We start from the raw sequence: 19881 nt of genomic DNA, 5'->3' as shown, positions 1-19881 counted from the left end.
GCGGTCCTTCCGTTTGGTCTTACTACAGCACCTCGAGTCTTCACCAAGGTGATGGCAGTGGTGACGGCGCATCTCAGAAGATCAGGGATTCCTGTATTCCCTTATTTGGACGACTGGCTGATCAAGGCAGAGTCATCAGAGTGCTCCATCATCTGCAGGAGACAACCCAGTTGTTGTACAGGTTGGGTTTTTCGATAAATGTACCCAAGTCTCACCTGGTGCCCTCCCAGCGCAACCTGTTCATAGGTGCTGTACTGGACACAACTGTATGTCGCGCATTCCCTCCCCTTCAAAGGATTCACAACATACAGGAAATGATTCCTTTATTTTACAATGGAGCGGTTGTTCCAGTCCTGAAGGTCCTTCGCCTGCTCGGTCTGATGGCTTCATGCATTCTGTTGGTCAACCATGCACGCTGGCACATGAGGGCACTCCAGTGGTGCCTCCGCAGGCAGTGGTATCAGCACAATGGAGATCTCAGGGAGTCAGTGAGGATCTCCAGAGAAGCTGCGGCGGATCTGTCTTGGTGGGGCGTGGAAGGCAACCTGTCTCAGGGGAAGCCTTTTCAGCTGCCTCCTCCGGTGGCCACAGTGATAACGGATGCATCCACTCTAGGGTGGGGTGCTCATCTGGGAGATCTGGAGGTCAAGGGTCTTTGGTCTCCAGAGGAAAGGTTGCTTCACATCAACCTTCTAGAATTGCGGGCGATACGTTTGGCGCTCAAGGCCTTCCTCCCTTCCCTTCACGGTCGTTCGGTTCAAGTCCTGACGGACAACGCGACCGCGATGTGGTATATCAACAAACAGGGAGGAGTGGGGTCGCAGTGTCTCTGCAGAGAGGCTCTGCGTCTCTGGTCCTGGGTTCAGGACCATCAGATTTGTCTGATGGCAAATCATCTGGCCGGGGTTCTGAACGTTCGTGCAGACAGTCTGTCGGCAGTTCTCTGCCGACCACGAGTGGAGGCTTCACCCAGAGGTAGTTCACGACATCTTTCGGATGTGGGGGACTCCTCGGGTGGATCTGTTCGCCACTCGCGAGAATGCTCACTGCCTGTCGTTCTGCAGTCTCCAGTTTCCGATGCAAGGAGCCTTGGGGGATGCGTTTCAGTTGAGTTGGAGAAATCAACTCCTTTACGCGTTTCCTCCCATACCTTTGATTCCTCGGGTTCTGAGGAAGATTCGCCAAGACCGGGCCCAAGTCATATTGGTCGCCCCGGACTGGCCAAGAAGGGTGTGGTATACAGATCTTCTCCACCTCTCCTCTCACCCGCCGCTCCGTCTCCCTCTCAGGGCAGACCTCCTCTCTCAGATGGAGGGGCAGGTTCTACACCCCCACCTCCAGACATTACACCTTCATGCCTGGAGATTGAACGGGGCAACCTGAATTCCTTTTCCCTCCCGCCTGACGTTGTGGATGTCATCTTGTCAGCCAGGCGTGACTCCACTAAGTCCATTTATTCTTATAGATGGTCGAAATTTGTCACGTGGTGTGGGGAAAAGTCTATTGACCCTTTGAGAGCCCATTTGTCTGATGTTCTCCAGTTTGCCCTTTCTCTGGCACAACAGGGGCTTGCTGTTGCCACAGTGAAGGGCTATCTTTCTGCGCTGTCGGCATTTCTCTGCTTGCCTGACCAGCCATCTCTTTTTAAGTCTCCTGTGGTTTTAAGATTTTTGAAGGGCCTCACAAATAAGTTCCCTCCTTCTCCTTTCATTGTGCCTCAGTGTGACTTAAATCTTGTCTTGACTTTTCTGATGGGTGCTCCCTTTGAGCCTCTTCACAAATGTCCTATGAGGCTTTTGACTCTTAAAACAGTCTTCCTTGTTGCAATAACCTCGGCAAGGAGGGTAAGTGAGCTTCAAGCTCTTAGTTTCAAGCCCCCTTTCTTGACCATTCATGCTGATCGAATGGTTCTTAGGACCAGGGCTGATTTTCTGCCTAAGGTGGTAACTCCTTTCCATTTAGGACAGTCCATTACCCTACCTACCTTCTATCCTCCCCCTCACCCTTCTAAGGAGGAAGAGAGACTACACCGTCTGGACCCCAAAAGGGCGGTGTCTTTTTACTTGGACAGATCTAAAGACTTGTGTTTGGATGACCAGCTTTTCATTGGGTTTGCTGGCTGCAAGAAAGGAAGAGCGGTCCATAAAAGAACCTTGTCGAGATGGATCGTCCTCTGCATTAAGATCTGCTACTCTTTGGCCGGTTAGGAACCTCCAGAGGGTATAAGGGCTCATTCAACTAGAGCTAAATCTTCGACCTCAGCATTGGCCAGAGGTGTGCCTGTTGAGGATATATGTAGAGCGGCAACTTGGTCTTCCCTCCACACTTTCGCGAAGCATTACTGCTTGGATACCGAAGTGAGGAGGGACGGCCACTTTGCGCGTTCTGTCCTTCAGGATTTCCTGGTTTAGAAGAGTGGACACCCTCCTCCGGGAGTGGGGACTGATGTGGGACTCTATTCACAAGGTGAGGAATCCACACGGCAGATGTATCTATCAGAAGAACAAGTTACTTACCTTCGGTAACGCTTTTTCTGGTGGATACAATATCTGCCTGTGGATTCCTCACTGACCCACCCGCCTCCCCGTTGTCCACTCTTCTATACCAGTGTTACTGTAATGTAATGTATATATATTTTGCTGTCATGGAAATGTTTCTATTGCTTTCCTGCATTTGCTTTACACTGTGTGTTTTGCCCTTACTATTGTGTACTGTGTATACTGTATACCTTTCTACTGTCATTGGTCCGTCCGTGTGCCTCGATGGCACGGAAAAAAGGGCGGAACTGATGTCATCACGCCGGCGTGGGCCTGTTATAGGCGTCGGTGACGTCAGCGGAGTCGCGAGCGATGTCGTGTCTCTATGACGTCCGAGTCCACGTCGGCGCGAGGCTACAAAAAGAATTTCCGAATGTTGCTGACGCAAGGGAATATTCACAAGGTGAGGAATCCACAGGCAGATATTGTATCTACCAGAAAAAGCGTTACCGAAGGTAAGTAACTTGTTCTTTAGAGTTAAAAATATTGTTATGCAATGCTAGAGGGATCACGTCCTCATCTGCAGGTTTTAGGTTCCTTAATATGTAATTTCTGAAAGCAACAAGTCCTACGGGATTTCCAGTTTGACCTGTTATGAGATGGTGACTTGATCAGTTCTGGTGTGAGATAATGGTTTTAGGAAGATCTATTTGTCCTACTAGTCTTTTCTAGTCGATATCAACATAGTGAATTTGACCGGTTTATGGTAAATAGAAACAAAAATGACTAGGCATAATTTGCTATTTGTATGCTATATCAATTGCATAAAAAATTATTTCCAAGATGCAACTGGAATAATCTGAAATTTCTAGCAACTTTGCTTAGAACTGGCATATGGTGGAATAATTATTGTCTGCATGTGTCTCTGCACATATGTTTGTGTTCTTGTATGTGTATAAATGTGTGTATTGTTACATTTGGAAGTTCTTGTCTTTTAAACTTTTGTTTCAACTCCTTCAGCAGAACCTGATGTGGACTGTCCTTGTTGTAAAACCTGTAAAACCTTTGATTTTGTGTCTCCCCCGCATCCCCCCTCCCCCTCTGTCTGTCTCCTCTTTATCTTTCATAGTCCATGGTGGAAAGGGTGTTAGGTTTACCCTTAGTGAAGAAATTTATCCTGAAAAGGGTACGTCGAATGCAAATGAAATGACAAGTTCCTCCCCTTGCACTGCTGATGCGCCTGTTATAAAACCATTTCCAAGCCCATGGAATGGGTATCCTAGGGCCCACAGCAGAAGAAACACCCAGATTAGAAAACAACTCCTGAGAGTGATAAAGAAGAGTAGAGTAAATGTAGAAAGAGAGGGTGTAATTGAAAGAAGGTCAAAGCTTAGGAAAGAGGAATAAAGGAGAAATGTCTTTCTGGCAGGGTTCAGGAGAATATGAGGAAGGAGTCCGTGGTAGGAAAGGCAGCAGGGCAGAGTTTGGTGGAAGCAGAAAGAATGACTAAAGGTTGAATAATCCATTGGCGGAAGTGGTGGGAAAGAACAAAAGTGACATGAGATAAGAGGAAGTTTGGAGGTACTTGGAAGCGGTGAGCAGACGGAAGACCGAAAAGAATTGTCTGTGATTACCACAAAGACACCAGGAAGTCTGGAAAGGGTACAACAGAGCAGGTGTGAGGAGTGTGTCAGTGGATGAGGAGAGCAAAGATTGGAGGACATTGAGCCTCACCTGTTAGATGAGAGGGGGAGGAGTGAAGAGCAAGAGAATCAAACAGCCAACACCTGGTGCAGGAAGGTCGAGTCATGAAGTAAAGATAAGCAGCCTGTATCGAGTATGGGTGATCTGAACTGGGAAGAAGGAATATTTTGTGTTGAACCTTCCTTGAAAGCAGGATTTCAGGAGCTGCCTATTTAGCAAGGAGCCTGACTTGCCTATCTGCTGGGTCGTCGTTCTGGGATGGACTGTATTTTGTAGCATCACCCACAGTGGCTCAGGTGGGGCCTGGAGGAGCACACTAAAACCAGTAAAGGAAATATGTCCCTGTTTTTTTTTGGTTTTGTGCCTCAAGGTGAAACTTAGTCCCCCCACCCGCACATAATCATCTTTCCTTGGGTCACTGTTAGCCAGAAGGATCAAGTCAGTGAGTCGTTTAGCAAAGTTTTCAATCTGATTGTTTCTTCAGGTCTTGGCTCAGGGGTCAACCTTCCCCACTCCCCGGCAAGAGATTCTCCAGGGATTGATTCAGTTTTCTAAGAGGAAACCAGTACGAAGGTCGTGAAAAGCTGGGAATTTCTAGGTACAACACTAGGGGTTTGAGCTCAAAGATAAAGCTTTAATGTGCCAGAGAAAAAAAATGCACATCTCATTACATTGTATGAATTGTAGTCTTCAGTGCCGCTATTCAGCCTAGTAATTACGAAAGGTAGTTGGCAGCGATTGGAAAACCAAGGTATCTCAATCAAGCAGCTATGCATGGGCTACGATCTTGTACTTTTAACAGGAATATTTAAGATCTGGAAAAGTGTGCAGCCCAAACCATGGCCAAACCGTTGATAACTCCTGGATTACTATAGTTTGCTCATGAACATATAATGTGGGTCTTTCGTGCGCTACCATATTCATGCCTGGTGGTGCTGTTGTTGATTCGGAGAGGTCTCTAGAGGTATTATTTTCAAGAGGGGCATTTAGTTGAGAATGCAAAGGGGATTGAAGAACAGCAACTCATTAATTTATGAGAAGGGTCTGGATTAAGACAGAGTAATGAGATCTATCCACAAGATTGATAGATAATATTTGGAGATGGCCCAGAAGTCTAAATGGTTGGATGATCGGGTTCTAATTGTGAAGACATAGGCATGCAAAATATGGATCATCTTCAGAAAATGGGGTTATTTAAATCTAGAAAAATAGACACCAAGCTATGCTATGAAGTTCTGCATTCTTAGTCTAAAGCATTATTTACTTCATATTTATTCTGCCTACTGACACTCTCAGAAGCACGCTACCACCCCATCTCAAATCTTACACTGGTTCTATACACTTTCTTACACCTGTTGCTCCTAGCAAACTGAATCAACTCCTCGGAATGAAAGGTCGGAGAGGGTCTCAGTCGCTGCCCTTGCCTTGGCAGTGCCCACTGCATTCAGAGATAGCATTTTCCCTTCCATTTACAGTGTGGAATGCTTGCACTGAGCGTTTGTTTTCATTTGGATTGTACATGGGGTGGGGATTGGGGTGGGGGGTGGGGGGGGGGGGGGGGGGTGAAATAGCATGTGATTCACCCAAGAGTCCCAATCAAAAGCCAGCATCTCACTCCGCACACAGTGAGGTAGCAGGCCCTAACAAGACTATGGATCGCAAAGTACTCCCTTCTCTATTTTTGTGTGTGCCAGGGAGAAAACAGGACTGTTACATGTATCATAACACAAAACATTTGGCCATAATTTGAATAAAGTCACAGCCAGTATCTCATTGGCTACAAACATGGTTTCCCCTAATTGGCTAGCGCTTCGGGAGCACTTTTTTCACGTTCGATCCAAAGTCTTTAAAGTTGACTAATCCAAAGACCTCAAGAAGTATAGAGTAACAAAACGTTTTCAAGTTTTGTTCTCATTTTTTCTGTTTCCATGGATTGTTTGAAACACTGCAGATATGCACCAAAGCATTGACAGTGATTTTATTGCATGCTGTCCTGGTAAGCCCGAATGCAGGGTGATACATTTTGCAAATGATAATCTCTCGTTGTCCCCTCAGCATATTTAACATCAGCACAAGTCCAGGAATGGTTTGAAAGGCAAGCTTGGTTCTTGCAATTTATCAACCCATACCATGGTTTAAAACTATTTTGAGGGCTCTAAAAGTATGCTATGGATATTCTAGTACCAAATACCATCCGTAAGGCACCAGCCACATTAGTCAACAGATGGACTAGTGTTACTGGTCTGTTGGAGACTTTAATGTGTTTTATAAAGGGTCTGTTGGTGTGGAACTGTGCCAGGGGTTCAAGATATTCATGACCTGGCCACGCCAGTAGTTCCAAGGGTGTTATCACTGCCAGATGGACTGGGATTGCTTTTTACGATTCTCTTTCTTTTGCCAAGCAGGATCTGGTGTGGATGACCCTGTTGGGGAAGTATCAATTCATGTGGAACTGTTCACACACCCCGGCACAGGAGAACACAAAGTCAGTGTGAAAGGTAGGTAAACTAGACCCTTGTAAACCCAATTTTACTGCTGCACAAAACTCTCTTCCCAAGCACTTAATCCAAGCATTGATATCCCTCTTGTCCCAATCCCGGTTTAAATTGGCCACGGTGGGGGGGGACGTGCTTTCTCCAACACACTCCCAGCTCTGTGGAACAAACTGGCCCCAGAACTAAGGAAGGAATGCAATTTGTTATCCTTCAGAAAAAAGTTAAAAACCGTACTGTTCAAGCAAGCATGGAGTAGCCTCTAGGCGTTGGGTTAAGATCAAGTAAATACCGAGCCCCACTACGTAATCTGGACAAACAGCACTTAGAGACCCCGGTGGTTATAATGCGCTATACAAATTAAATAAATAAAATAAATAAATAAGATCCAATGAGTCTTGGACACAAACCTGTAAAGGAAACTCACAAATATAATTAGAATTTTCCTTGGACCTATCAACAAGGCTGAACAAACAAAATTAGTCAGAGGTCGAGAGTTCTGACTGCCAAATTGTACAAAAAATAGACTTTTGTTTTAGCAAAACTGTAAAGGTCCTTGGGAAGGGTTGGTTCCTCCTGCTCCTTAGTCAGCCAAGGAAGGGTTAAAATGAAAATGAGATGCAATTATGCACTTTCTCATCCTGGCCTGAACAGGTGGGTATCATTGATATGCTCCTATCATGGGGTAATGATTAGTGAAAAAACTCATGTGCTAACCTCACAAAGCCATTTTCGGCTCCCCAGTGTTACCCAGAGCCAGGATGTGCCCACCGCACACACCTCATCAGCGCCCCTGTCTTTCTCAAAAGCTAAGGAGAAAACCTGTTTGTACCCTCATCAGCCTTAGTGGGTCCTTTGGGTCCATGGGCTCAAACCTTGTGTCACGGGTCCCGGACAAACTGTGCAACTTCATGGCCTTACCCATTGACAGGGACAAACATTGTCCAGATTACTGAGAATGGGTGTGTCATTTGCTCCATATGTCACCAGGAGGCTCTGGATACCTTGGCCTTCATCAAAATGATTCTTTCCGGGACAACAGTGGAACCGGCTTTTCATCAATTATTCTACTCAAGTAGATCAGTGTTATGTTATGTTATGTTAAAATGGCTTTTGTAGAGCGCACGGCTACTCAAAAAGAGTGTCCCGGCGCTTTTAATTAACGAAGGCTGCAGTAAAACTAACATAACACATTAAAAAGAGAGAATTACAGATACAGAGAAAAAAACAACACACACAGGGGGCCTACTGGGAGAATAACCACGTTTTAAGGTCCTTTCTGAAGGCTAATAAACTAGTGGCTCCCCGAAGTGACAGGGGCAGAGAGTTCCACAGTTGGGGCGCCAGCAATCCAAAGGAGCGACCTCCCAGGCGTGCTCGCTTCACTCGTGGAACGGTCGCCAGAAGTAAGGATTCTGACCTCAGAGAGCGCGCCGGTTGGTAGAAGGCGAGTCTCCTCTGGAGATACTTAGCCCCCGTCGCATGAAGAGCTTTGTAAGTCAGAGTTAAGGTCTTAAAGGCGATCCGCTTACGGATTGGAAGCCAGTGCAAGGTCTGGAGCAGAGCCGTGGCACTGGCACGTCTGTTCAATCCGTAGATTGCTCGCGCCGCAGCGTTCTGCACAACTTGCAGCCGCTGTAACAGGTACTCTGGCAGGCCCAGGTATAGAACGTTAGAATAATCCAACCTGGAGCCTATCAGGGCCTGCACAGTCAGCCTCCTGTGCTCCTCCGATAGTAGGGGAAGAAACCTCCGTAGCATCCTCAGGAGGCCGAAACACATACCCGACACTCCGAGAATCTGGGCCTTCATTGTTAACCCCGTGTCCATCTTCACACCCAAGTTCTTAGCCAGTTGGGATGAACACAAAGGGGGGGACATATTAATGGGCCACCAGGCCTGCCACTCTGGTTCCATATCGCACCCGAAGAAGAGTACCTCAGACTTATCGGGATTGCACTTGAGGCTGTGTAGATGGAACCATTGAAACACAGCCCCAAGGCAATCCCGGATACTCTCCCCCTCAAAGTCCTCTCCTCTCTTACAAGAGAAGAGGAGCTGGGTATCGTCGGCATAAGATACGATCCGGGCCCCAAACGACTCCGCCAATGCCGCCAAAGGGCGATGCTGGGATTGATATCTGCTACATTATCAACTGCACTTTTCACTCTCACTTACATAGAGCCAGTTGGGAAACCTGGCAGCTGTGTCCCAGGCTTTATTGGACAAAAAGTATTCTGCGGCAGCCACTTTTTTTTCTTCCTGGACCATTTGGCCTCCACATGGGAAAATAAGAAAAACTGTGCAAAGGGTCTATGCCACGCTTTGAGGAAAAATCTTTCCAAGTGTCTGTGGTGTTGTATTATCATCACAAAAATATTAGATCCATCTAACAGCCTTGAACACAGTAGGTTAATAATGTTAAAATCTGTGTTTATCCTTCAATCTTCTCGACAAAACACACATCTAGTCTGCCCAGCCGCTATTAGAATCTCTCCATTTGCAGCCCGTACCGGCAGCATAGCTATACATTATTGAGGGCATTATTTGGCAGTAGAACCTCCGGGTTGAGCATCCAAGTTGATTAAATATACTTTGTAGATTGTTCAGGTGTATGATAAAAAAAATTAAAGATTCGGCAATAAAATGTTCTTTAAGAAAATATGTGTTCCTTTTCTAAGATCAGCAGTTATTCCAAATTATTCTTGACAGCTGGAAAATGTATTTAAAATAAACTTGGTTGAAGGGATGTTAAAGTTACATTATGGAACATAAAGCCTCAGCAGTTTGCCAGTGGTTGTGTGCTACATAACTAACTCGCACAATGCATTTCTCAGGAACTCAAAGATGACCTCACTAAATACTTCTAGCCCTAGCAGTTGTAATCGTTATTCTGTTTTTTTCTAGTGGTTGCTGCCAATGACCTGAAATGGCAAACATCCGGAATCTTCCGTCCTTTCATTGAAGTCAACATGATTGGCCCCCACCTCAGTGACAAGAAAAGGAAGTATGCCACAAAATCCAAGAACAACAGCTGGGCTCCCAAATACAACGAGAACTTCCAGTTGTGAGTGAAAGATATGCTTAATGATTTACTTTTGATCTTTACATAGTAGAGCCGTCCCGGACCAGTCTATATAGTCCTCTTGTGTGTCACAAAGTGTACCCACCCGGAACCCATACAAGTGTTGGTTCCGTAATGTTCACTGCATCTTTGTTTTCTGTTCTTTAACGCCAAATTCCTTGATACAACCAGACTAATGTTACAGTGATGTTGCATTAGCACACAGGTTAAAACCTATCCTTGTGGTTGATAAGTCTAAAAAAAGAAAAAGCGTCCGATGATGAAGTTATAACCATCAGATACAAATATTTTACTTATTTGACATAGGGATAGCAGACAAGGGGAGGGTTCTGACTGGAAGGATGCTGCATGGGGCACATACATCTGTCAGCCAGAACCGTGGGTTTGCCGCAGTGAGAAATGGAATGGAATGCAGGGAGCATTTGTCTAATCATTGTGTCCTCAATAGATGCCAGGAGGTTTAGATTTGGAATCTGACCAACTGTTCTAGGGAGGCACAACTGGATCCTGAGATTCAGGGGAAGGAGGACTGGGGTGAGAGAATGGGCGATAGGGCAGAAGGAGAGAAAGGTGGGTGATCCAGAGGGGTGTGATCTGGACTTTGGAGCTCTAGAACTAGCCAGAGTCCCATGCCAAAGCTGTACGCTGGTAACCCACTAGGCAGTGTTGTGCTTATGCTACATTCTCTGACTCCCAACAGTATTTTTTAATTGCGGCATATTAGACCCTTGTCGTGGGGGCGTGGTGAGTTCTGATGATCATGGTCCAGTCTATTGAGTGCCAGTAAGGTTTTCCTGGCTAATGCGTTCCACGCAACATCAGTTGTGACAGAGGAGGATGGGCACTGGCTCCTCACCTTGCAAGAGCATAGGGAAAGCCCTACCCTACTTGAATGTAACGAGAAATCAGTGAAAGTCATATGGCATTTTTCCCGTGTCTTAAAGTTGAGAAGACCTCCTTACAGTATCAAAGTTGAGGCAGATCAGATCCCCTCTTGACAAGGATTCTGAGGGACTTTTAGAGACAGAAACTTTGGTCTCCGAAGCTATCCTGCTCTGTAGGCTAGCTTGAATGAGTAGTGAAGGCCTAGCACACAGTTGCTGTGTGAAGGTCGAGTCAGAGACCACATAACAAATTATTACTTATACTAGAAGTATGAATGCAGTCTCGAGTTATTACAAATGAATAACGCAGGGAATTTGAGTACTGTAAACATACAGAAGAAAGGAGGTAGTTGCAAGTCGATAGCCTTCACCAGTAAAGAAGAATAGACAAATGGTTTTGGGCCCTGTTGCAAAGTTTATGGTCAGGTCCATCTCATAGTAAATAAATGTGTCAGTGACAGGCTCTGGTAGTTGAACACCAGGGATACCTCCAAAGCTGTCAGTTATGAAAAAGTCTATAGGGTGCTTTTATGATGCTGTGGATAGAAGGAACTGGTACTGAAATGTAAGAGTGCCCTAGCAGGATTACAACTGAGGGCCTGATTTAGATCTTGGCGGATGGGTTACTCCATCACAACGGTGACAGATATCCCCTATTCCAAAATATAAATCACATTATGTCCTATGTGATTGTGTTTCGGTGGACGGGAAATCTGTCACTGTTGTGACGGAGTATCCCATCCGACAAGATCTAAATTGGGGCCTGAGTTTCTCCCAAAATGAAAAACTGCATATAACTTATTTCGATTATTAAAATCAAAGTGATACCAAATTTGTGTAAAGGTACCACTTATCGAGTTTCAGTTGGACGTGGTCAAACTATATTATTTCCCTTGGACTACTAGGCTATGCTCAGTGGTCCACTTAGTCTGTATGACAGCGATCTCCTGATCTACCACTTTAGATTGGAAAAAATATGTTCGAGGCATGTGTGCTGTAGATACATATGCCTTGCATACTCCTGTCATCTAGTGTTGGGTACAGATGTTTGCAAGTTGTTTTTCTTCGAGGTACGAGTTACGAGGTAAGGTGACTCCTCCTTTCGATGATAGTGCACATGGGCATTGACTCCATTGTTAGATTGTTTTTTTCCACCATTTGATTCGGACGTGTATTGCTGCGCTCCGGTTCGAAACCGTTTCTCGGGTTCCCCTCAACACACAATCGTCTCTACCCTCGACGGAATTGTTTTCGTACGCGTTCCCACTTCTCCACGTATCGTTTCGACATCAGAACCGACAATCCATCGTAAAAGCTTCATAGATGGCCTTCAAGGCCTAACCGCGCCCGGTCAGCTCTCCGTCGATGGATCAGACTCTGTTTAAATTCTGTCCTTGGTGTCACGCAAAGTTTCTACGCACCGACACACACAAAGTGTGCAACTCTCCCGAGCTCAAAGAAGAAAATTGTGATGCTTGCAAATCGTTACGATCAATAAAGACTCTTTGCGATCGTCTGGCTCGAAGTCGAGAGATGCCGCATCGAAGCATTGAAGACACGCCGGACATCTTCGGCGAAGACTGTGGCCAAGAAGACATTTAGGCATCAGAGGCAGAAGAGGAGGAAGCCTTCTCCGAACAAGACTCAAACTCGAGATAGACCTCAACGCCGAAGAACTGCCGCAGAGACAAGGTGACGTGAGTACCAAAGTCCCCTTGCCCCTACAAACACCAAAAAACACAAGTGTTTGGTACCACCTCTGCCTTCTGGCCAAGGTCAGCACTGAGACGACGTTTCCGACACCGCGCCTTCTGGCCCGGCTACAAAATAGCCAGTCATGCCTTCCGGCTCGGTACCGGGTCGCCAAAAGTCCTCCTCGGAGCCGAAACCCTCTGGTTCCAAGCATAAGTCTGTCTCGGAGCCTAAATCCTCCGTGACGAAACCCAAGCAACCTTCGGAGCCAAAATGTTCCACGCCAAAAGTCCAGCCTCCGTCAGTACCGAAAACACCGGCACCGAAACACAGAGACCCCTTCGGATCCAAAAGTGGACACTATTCCGTTAACACCATATCCAAAACAGAAGAGGCTAGATATTAACCATGATACTGGTTATATTTACACAAAACCACCTAAAAAATGCAAGCTTCATGAGGAGGACTTTTCTACAAGATCCCCTTGAATAAAAAAATCTGTAGATACAAGTCCTTTCCATCTACCATCTCCTCCTGCAGCACCTCCGACTCCACCTCAGAATCCTTTGCACATTACACCTCAGGATTCCCCGCAATCCCACCATGACGATGACTATGCAGATGATAGGGTATGAATCTCCCAATAGATCCATGGACAGATTACACAATTGATCCCAGAGGTGATACTGATCCAGACCGGTACTCAGCCAAACCATCTCATCCAGACGATAATGCATCACACCAAGAACTCATTGCCAGGGCTGGACATTACCATGGGGTTGAACTGCACAAAGGATCACTAGAAGAAGATTTTTAGTTTGAGACTTTAACTTCTACACACAGGTCATCACAGACACTTCCCATACTTAAAGGCACGATGAAACATGCTGATGAGATTTTCTAAGACCTAGTCAGAGCACGCATTTTGACTCCTAGGATGGACGAAAAATATAAGGCCTCTCCTACAGATCCTATATTTATCAAGGGACAATTGCCTATAGATTCCCTAGTAGTATCTAATGCTCATATGTGGGCAAATTCTCAAACATCAGGAGATGCTCCTCCACCAGATAAAGAGTCTAAATTAATTGATGCTTCTGGCAAGCACATAGCTGGTCAAGCTGCAAATCAATGGCGTATTGCAAATACGCAGAGCCTTTTAGCCAGGTATAACAGGACACACTGGGACCAAATGGAGCAATTGCTCTAATATCTCCCAGATGAGCATACGGCTAAGGCACAGGACTTAGTGAATGAGGGTAAGCTCATTTCTAATTCCTCTATACGCTGTGCTCTAGATGCTGCAGACACCGCAGTTAGAGAAGTTAACACCAGCATTCTGATCAGGAGATATGCTTGGTTAAGGATTTCAGTGTTTAAACCTGAAGTCCAACCATTAATCCTTAACACACCCTTTGATAAGGAACACCTATTTGATCACAACGTAGACCAGGAGTTTGAGAAAATGAAAGACACGAAGTAGCTAAATCTATGGGAGCACTCCACACTACCTCCAGCAGAGGCTCCTTTCGTAGATCCTTTTACTTTTACAGAGGGTCAAAAACACCATCCCCAGATCAAAATACCTCGACTTACAAAGGTAACAACCAGTCCTCTCCCTCCAGGGTTTTTTTTTTTTTTTTAGGAGGTTATAGAGGCAACAACTTCAAAGGTAGGGGTAAGTGCAAGACACCTGTAACTCCCCTTCCCCCTACAAACAGTGACTGGCCCATGCTTCCCTCTGATTACACCACACCTTTCGGGGAAGACTTCAACTATTTCTTCCCGTTTGGCAGTCTATAACATAAGACAAATGGGTGCTTGGAATTATCCAACATGGTTATTGCCTGGAGCTTACCAGCAACCCCCCAAACAATCCACCTTGATCTAATAAGGTGTCTCCAGAACACATACACATGCTGAAACAAGAGGGGCAATAGAGTTACCAGGGCTCAGGGGTTTACTCTCCGTACTTTCTGATCCCAAAAAGGATATTTTCTGGATCTCAGAGAGGTAAACTGTTATATACTGTCAGAGCACTTTCACATGGTGACACTTCAACAGGTACTCCCACTTTTGTAAAGAGCAGACTTTTTGTCTACCCTAGATTTAAAAGACACATTTTCACATTCCAATTCATCCGGCTAATCGCCAATACCGCAGATTTGTGATAGCAGGCAAGCATTACCAATTCAAGGTGCTTCCCTTCGGAGTGACTACAGTGCCCAGAGTTTTTACCAAATGTCTGGTGGGAGTGCTGCTCACATCAGAAGACCACAAATTACTGTCTTCCCCTATCTAGACAACTGGCTTATCAAAGCCAGCTCTCATCACAACTGTCTACAGCACACACAGATCACAATAGATCTACTTCATCAACTGGGGTACACCATCAGTGCTCAAAAATCTCACCTGCATCCATAACAGATGCAGTCTTACCTAGGGGCCAGTCTAGACAGAGTCAAAGCCCTAGCTTCTCCCAATGTAGCTAGAATACACAGCATTCAGGCTATGATTCTACAGTTTCAACCCAAACAAGCTTTACCAGTCAGAGTGTTCATGCAACTGCTGGGAATTATGGCGTCTTGCATCGCAATTGTACCCCATGCAAGGCTTCACATGCAGCAGGCCGGCCTTTCATTGACCCTATTCCACAGATCGTGCTCACAGCAGACGCATTTCTAACAGGTTGGGAGGCTCATCTCAAAGGTTACACAATACAAGGCCTGTGTAGCAACAAGCACAAGACTCTCCACATCAACTATCTGAAAGAAACAGGTTAGTATTAGATTCCTTACCTTAGAATATCCCCAGGCGTCAGTCTGGATCCCGAAATTTTTGCGTAGCAGTACCCGTGCGCGTCGTCTGCGGATCCGCGTCTGTCGTTGGCGCCGAAATGACGTCGCCGGAGTACTTAGACGCCACCCTCGCGCGCTGATGTCAGTTCTTCTTTTTTCCGCGCCAGCAAGCGCAGGTCCGGAGAAAGTGGTACCCTTTAGTCATTTTTTGACTAAACTTTTTTGATCCCATTTGATCTGTTTTTCGAGTCGAGCGACTCCATCAGTGCCGGTAGGGATGCCCGGGTTCAAGCCCTGTGCCGACTGCAGCCGACTGATGTCAGTTACCAACCCCCATTGCCGGTGCCTGTATTGTTTAGGGGTTGACCACGATGACAAGTCGTGCCCCGACTGCCGGGCCTTGACGTCGAAAGCTAAGCGGTAGTGGTCCCGTAAGCGCCTAGAGATCAGGCAGTCGGCCCGCGCCGCTCGAGGTCCCGGTCCGGGAGGAGGTCGAGGGACCGGTCGCGGGGCCGGAGTCATCACAGCTTGGCAAGTCTACACCACTCGTCGGGCTCCAAGTCCTCACGTAGGAGGCACAAGAAGTCGAAGAGGCGACATCGCTCTTCTGGCTCCCCCCGATGCTTTTGCGACGCGGCCGGGGGTTCGGGCGACACCGCACACGCGGCTCTGTCGGAGCCGCAGACGCCTCGGCCTGCTCCATACCCGTCGGTCCCTAGGCAGGACGCGACGCCGGAGGAGATCGATGCCTTCCTCATGGCCATGAGGTCGCTGGCTCCTCCGTCGGGTGCCGCGGTCCTGACTGGGAGCCCAAGCGGGCCGGGTGCTTCAGCCCCAGCGCCGTTGGCGACTTCGGTCCCGGCGCTGCAGGGCCCCACTGGATCTGGGTTGCCGCTGGTCGACCTTACGACCCCGCCGGCGTCGACCCCTAGGGTGTCGCAGTCCCCGCACGACGCCGTCCCTGGTCCCTCCCTCAGTCCGGCTCCGGCGTCGATCGACACCGCATTCGACGCCGGCTGAAGAGAAATTCTTCTATGATCCGGCTCCATCCTTTAACCCTGTATTCCAGGAGATGGAGGACGAGGGAGAGTGGGAGGGGTCTGAGGACCCTCTGGCACAAGAGTGTCAGTCATTTCAGGACTGGACAGAGGAGCTAGGGGAAGCCAGTGGCCTGGACACCTTCCCAGACACTGGTTTTGTCTCCCCTCCTACCGTGGCTACGGAGGAGGGGGCTGCTTATAAAGTGGTGCTGACGAGGGCGGCCGAGGCCTTGGCTCTTGAGCTCCCCGTCGCAGCGGTGAGGTCTAACATCCTCACAGAGGTCCTTAAGCCGCAGGTAAGCTCTCCGGAGCCTCTACTGCCGTTTAATGAGGTTTCTCACGGACGTCCTGTTGGGCACCTGGTCAAGGCCCGCTACAGGTCCCCCTGTAGATAGGAACGTCGCCAGGCGCCACCGCCCTGCTCCGGGCGACCCTAGTTTCCTGTCCACCCACCCCACCCCGAGAGCCTGGTTATCCAGGCCTCTACTTCCCAGTCCGCATTCCCGACTGCACCGCCAGATCGGCAATCCAAAAGGTATGAACAATTCGGCAAGAAAATGTTCTCCTCCCTCAGTTTGGGGTTGCGGTCGGTCAACACCGCGTGCCTTTTGGGCAGTTACACCCACTCCCTGTGGGATACGGTTGCGGCCGTGCTGCCGGAGTGCCCGGGTAAAGCCCGCTCAAGCCCTCGCGGAGGGAAGAGATGCAGCGTGCTATTCCATATGATGTGGGCTGGATACCACGGACTCGCTAGGAAGAGCGGTTTTCACGTCTGTGGCGGTTCACCGCCACGCCTGGCTGAGGTCCGCTAACTTCTCGGCCGATGTCCAGAACACCCTCATGGACATGCCGCTTGATGGCAGCCACCTTTTCAGTGGCAAGGCAGATAGTGCACTTGAGTGCTTCAAGGATTCCCGGGCTACGGCCAAGTCCTTGGGCCTGTCGACCCCGCGTCAGCAGACTTCTGCCTTGTGCTCCTTTCGTGGCCAAGGAAGGGGTGCCCCCACACGTCCTGCCAGCCACGGGCCGCAGACTAACATCCAGCGCGGTGGCGGACGTGGTAACCGCCATGGCGGTAACAGGGGACAACGGCGAGGCTAGTCCACATCCATCCCCGCAGCATCCGACTCTAAGCCTTCCTAGTCCGGGCTTTCAGGCCCATTTGACGCCAGTGGGGGGCAGGGTTCGCCATCACCTCCTCCACTGGCACACCATCACATCGGACAGGTGGGTGCTGCAAATCGCCCTAAGGGGCTACTCCCTACCCTTCGAGGCGACCCCTCCAGCCATGCCACCGCAGTGCCACCGCGTGTCAGGAGATCACTTGCAACTTCTGCAAGAGGAAGTTACGGCCCTCTTGGCCAAGGGGGCCATTGAGCGCCTTCCTGAGCCAGAAGTAGGGTGTGGTTGTTACTCCCACTACTGTTTCCCAAGAAGGGCAAAGGGGGCCTACGCCCGATCTTGGACCTGCGGAACGTCAACGGCTTCCTCCGGAAGGAGAAGTTCAAGATGCTGACTTTGACTCAGGTCTTAGCTGCCCTAGACCCTGGAGACTGGATGGTAGCGTTGGACTTGCAGGACGCCTATTTTCACATCGCCGTCCTGCCGGCCCACTGGCATTACCTGCGGTTCACAGTAGGCCACTAGCACTTTCAGTTTACCGTGCTCCCCTTCGGCCTTACCAGCGCCCCTCGGGTGTTCACGAAAGTGATGACGGTGGTCGCAGCTTATCTGCGCAGATTAGGGGTGTCAGTCTTCCCCTATCTCGACGACTGGTTGTTGAAGGCGGGCTCGCTCCAGACAGTCGTCAGCCACCTCCAGGCTATGGCCGACCTCCTGCACCTGCTGGGGTTCTCCATCAATGTGCCGAAGTCACACCTGTGTCCCTCTCAGAAGCGCCTCTTCATCGGAGAGGTTTTAAACTCGGCGCAGTTTTGGGTTTATCCTCCCGAACAGCGGGTACGGGATATTCAGTCTCTGATTCCGATCTTTCAGCCTTTATCCCGAGTCTCGGTCAGGTTGACACTGCGGCTTCTGGGGCTGATGGCCTCCTGCATCCTTCTGGTGCATCACGCTAGGTGGCGGATGCGGGCTCTGCAGTGGGACCTGAAGTTTCAGTGGGCCCAGCATCAGGGCAACTTGTCCGACCATGTCTTGATCTCAGAGGGCACTGTAAGACAGTTGCAGTGGTGCTCACGGACCGCGATTGGGTCATCGGCAGATCCCTCTCCCTACCCCAACTGAAGCACGTAGTTGTGACGGACGCGTCCCTCCTGGGCTGGGGGGCCACATGGGAGAGGCGAAGATCCCGGCTCCACATCAACCTTCTGGAGCTGCGGGCGATCCGAACAGGCCGGGGTGGGGTCGTGGACGCTGTGCCAGGAGGCTCTGCGCCTATGGTAGTGGCTGGAACATCAGGGAATGACCCTGGGGGTTCAACACCTGGCAGGTTCCCTGAACACCAGGGCGGACGAACTCAGCCGTCGGTGCATGATGGATCACGAATGGCGTCTGAAATCGGACGTGGCGCAAGGTGTCTTTCTGCAGTGGGAGAGCCTTGGTTAGATCTATTCGCCACCGAAGAGAATGTGCAATGTCATCAGTTCTGTGCGTTGGAATTTCCAAGGCGGCACTCGCTCGGAGACGCTTTTTATCGCAAGTGGAGTTGCTGTCTGTTGTGCGCCTTTCTGCCTAAACCACTTCTGCCCAGAGTGCTGAAGAAGATCAGGCGTGACCGGGCCCAAGTCATCCTTGTGACTCCGGACTTTGCACAAAGATACTGGTATCCCGAGCTACTCAGCATGTCAGTCGATCCCGCGATTCGTCTGCCTCTTCAGGAGGACCTTCTCTCGCAGCAGCAGGGGACGGTCCTCCACCCGAACCTGTCCAGCCTCCACCTCCATGCGTGGAGATTAAGCAGCGACAGTTGAGGCCATTTGACTTGCCTCCTGAAGTCTGTGAAATTTTGCTCCGTTTCTCATGTGCTTCGCAAACTCCATTGGTTGCCTGTCGAGAAGCGCATCCTATTCAAGTCGCTTTGTGTGGCGCATAGGATCCTGACGCTTCAGGCACCCTTGGGGCTGGCTGGTCTGTTAGAGTTCTGTGTGCCGCGGCGTTCTTTGAGATCTGCCGATTCAGGGCTGGTCTGTACCCCGCGCGTTTCGAGAGCCAGAGCAGGCGGCCGCTCCTTTCGTAGTTTGGCTGCGCAACTTTGGAATTCGCTCCTTGTGTCCATCAGAATCATCCAAAACCATCTCGTTGTCCGGAAAGCCATAAAGACCTGGCTTTTCCCTGTGTAACCTGTCCTTCTTTTGGTGCTTGTCTTGGAGTCTGTGGTTGCGCTGGGACGCCCCGTCGCTGGGGAAGCTATGCGCATTACAAATCTGACTAATAATTATTCTGGCAGCCAGGCGTCCCTCCACAAAATCGGTATATGCCTGCAGTTGGAACAAATTTGTGGCTTGGTGCACAGCAAAGGCTTTGGATCCACTCTCTGCCCCCCTTTCTGAGGTTCTCCTCTTTCTTCTTCATCTTGCACAGCAGGGCTCTGCTCTGGGCACTATCAAGGGCTACCTCTCTGCCATTTCCGCCTTCTTAAGGCTACCTAATCAGCCCTCTCTTTTCAAGTCCCCGGTTGTAAATAGGTTCTTGAAGGGCATCACTCATATGTTCCCCCCCTGTTTCTTTCGTGATGCCTCAGTGGGACTTG

At 48.9% G+C, this 19881-nt stretch overlaps 1 protein-coding gene across 1 annotated transcript in view; it reads left to right on the top strand.

The window, feature by feature from the left end:
• UNC13A (unc-13 homolog A) overlaps positions 1-19881 on the top strand; it is a 173247-nt gene that overhangs the window by 148624 nt on the left and 4742 nt on the right. Inside the window, exons 37-39 of the mRNA XM_078671634.1 lie at positions 3607-3663; positions 6587-6679; positions 9581-9740. Coding sequence (XP_078527760.1) covers positions 3607-3663; positions 6587-6679; positions 9581-9740 — 310 coding nt within the window. The remainder of the gene's footprint in view (positions 1-3606; positions 3664-6586; positions 6680-9580; positions 9741-19881) is intronic.

Source organism: Lissotriton helveticus, chromosome 12 (assembly GCF_964261635.1).
Source record: "Lissotriton helveticus chromosome 12, aLisHel1.1, whole genome shotgun sequence".
NCBI classification, from domain to species: Eukaryota; Metazoa; Chordata; class Amphibia; order Caudata; family Salamandridae; genus Lissotriton; species Lissotriton helveticus.
Note: the sequence above shows the minus strand (reverse complement) of the source record. Positions and strands in the feature narration are given on the sequence as shown.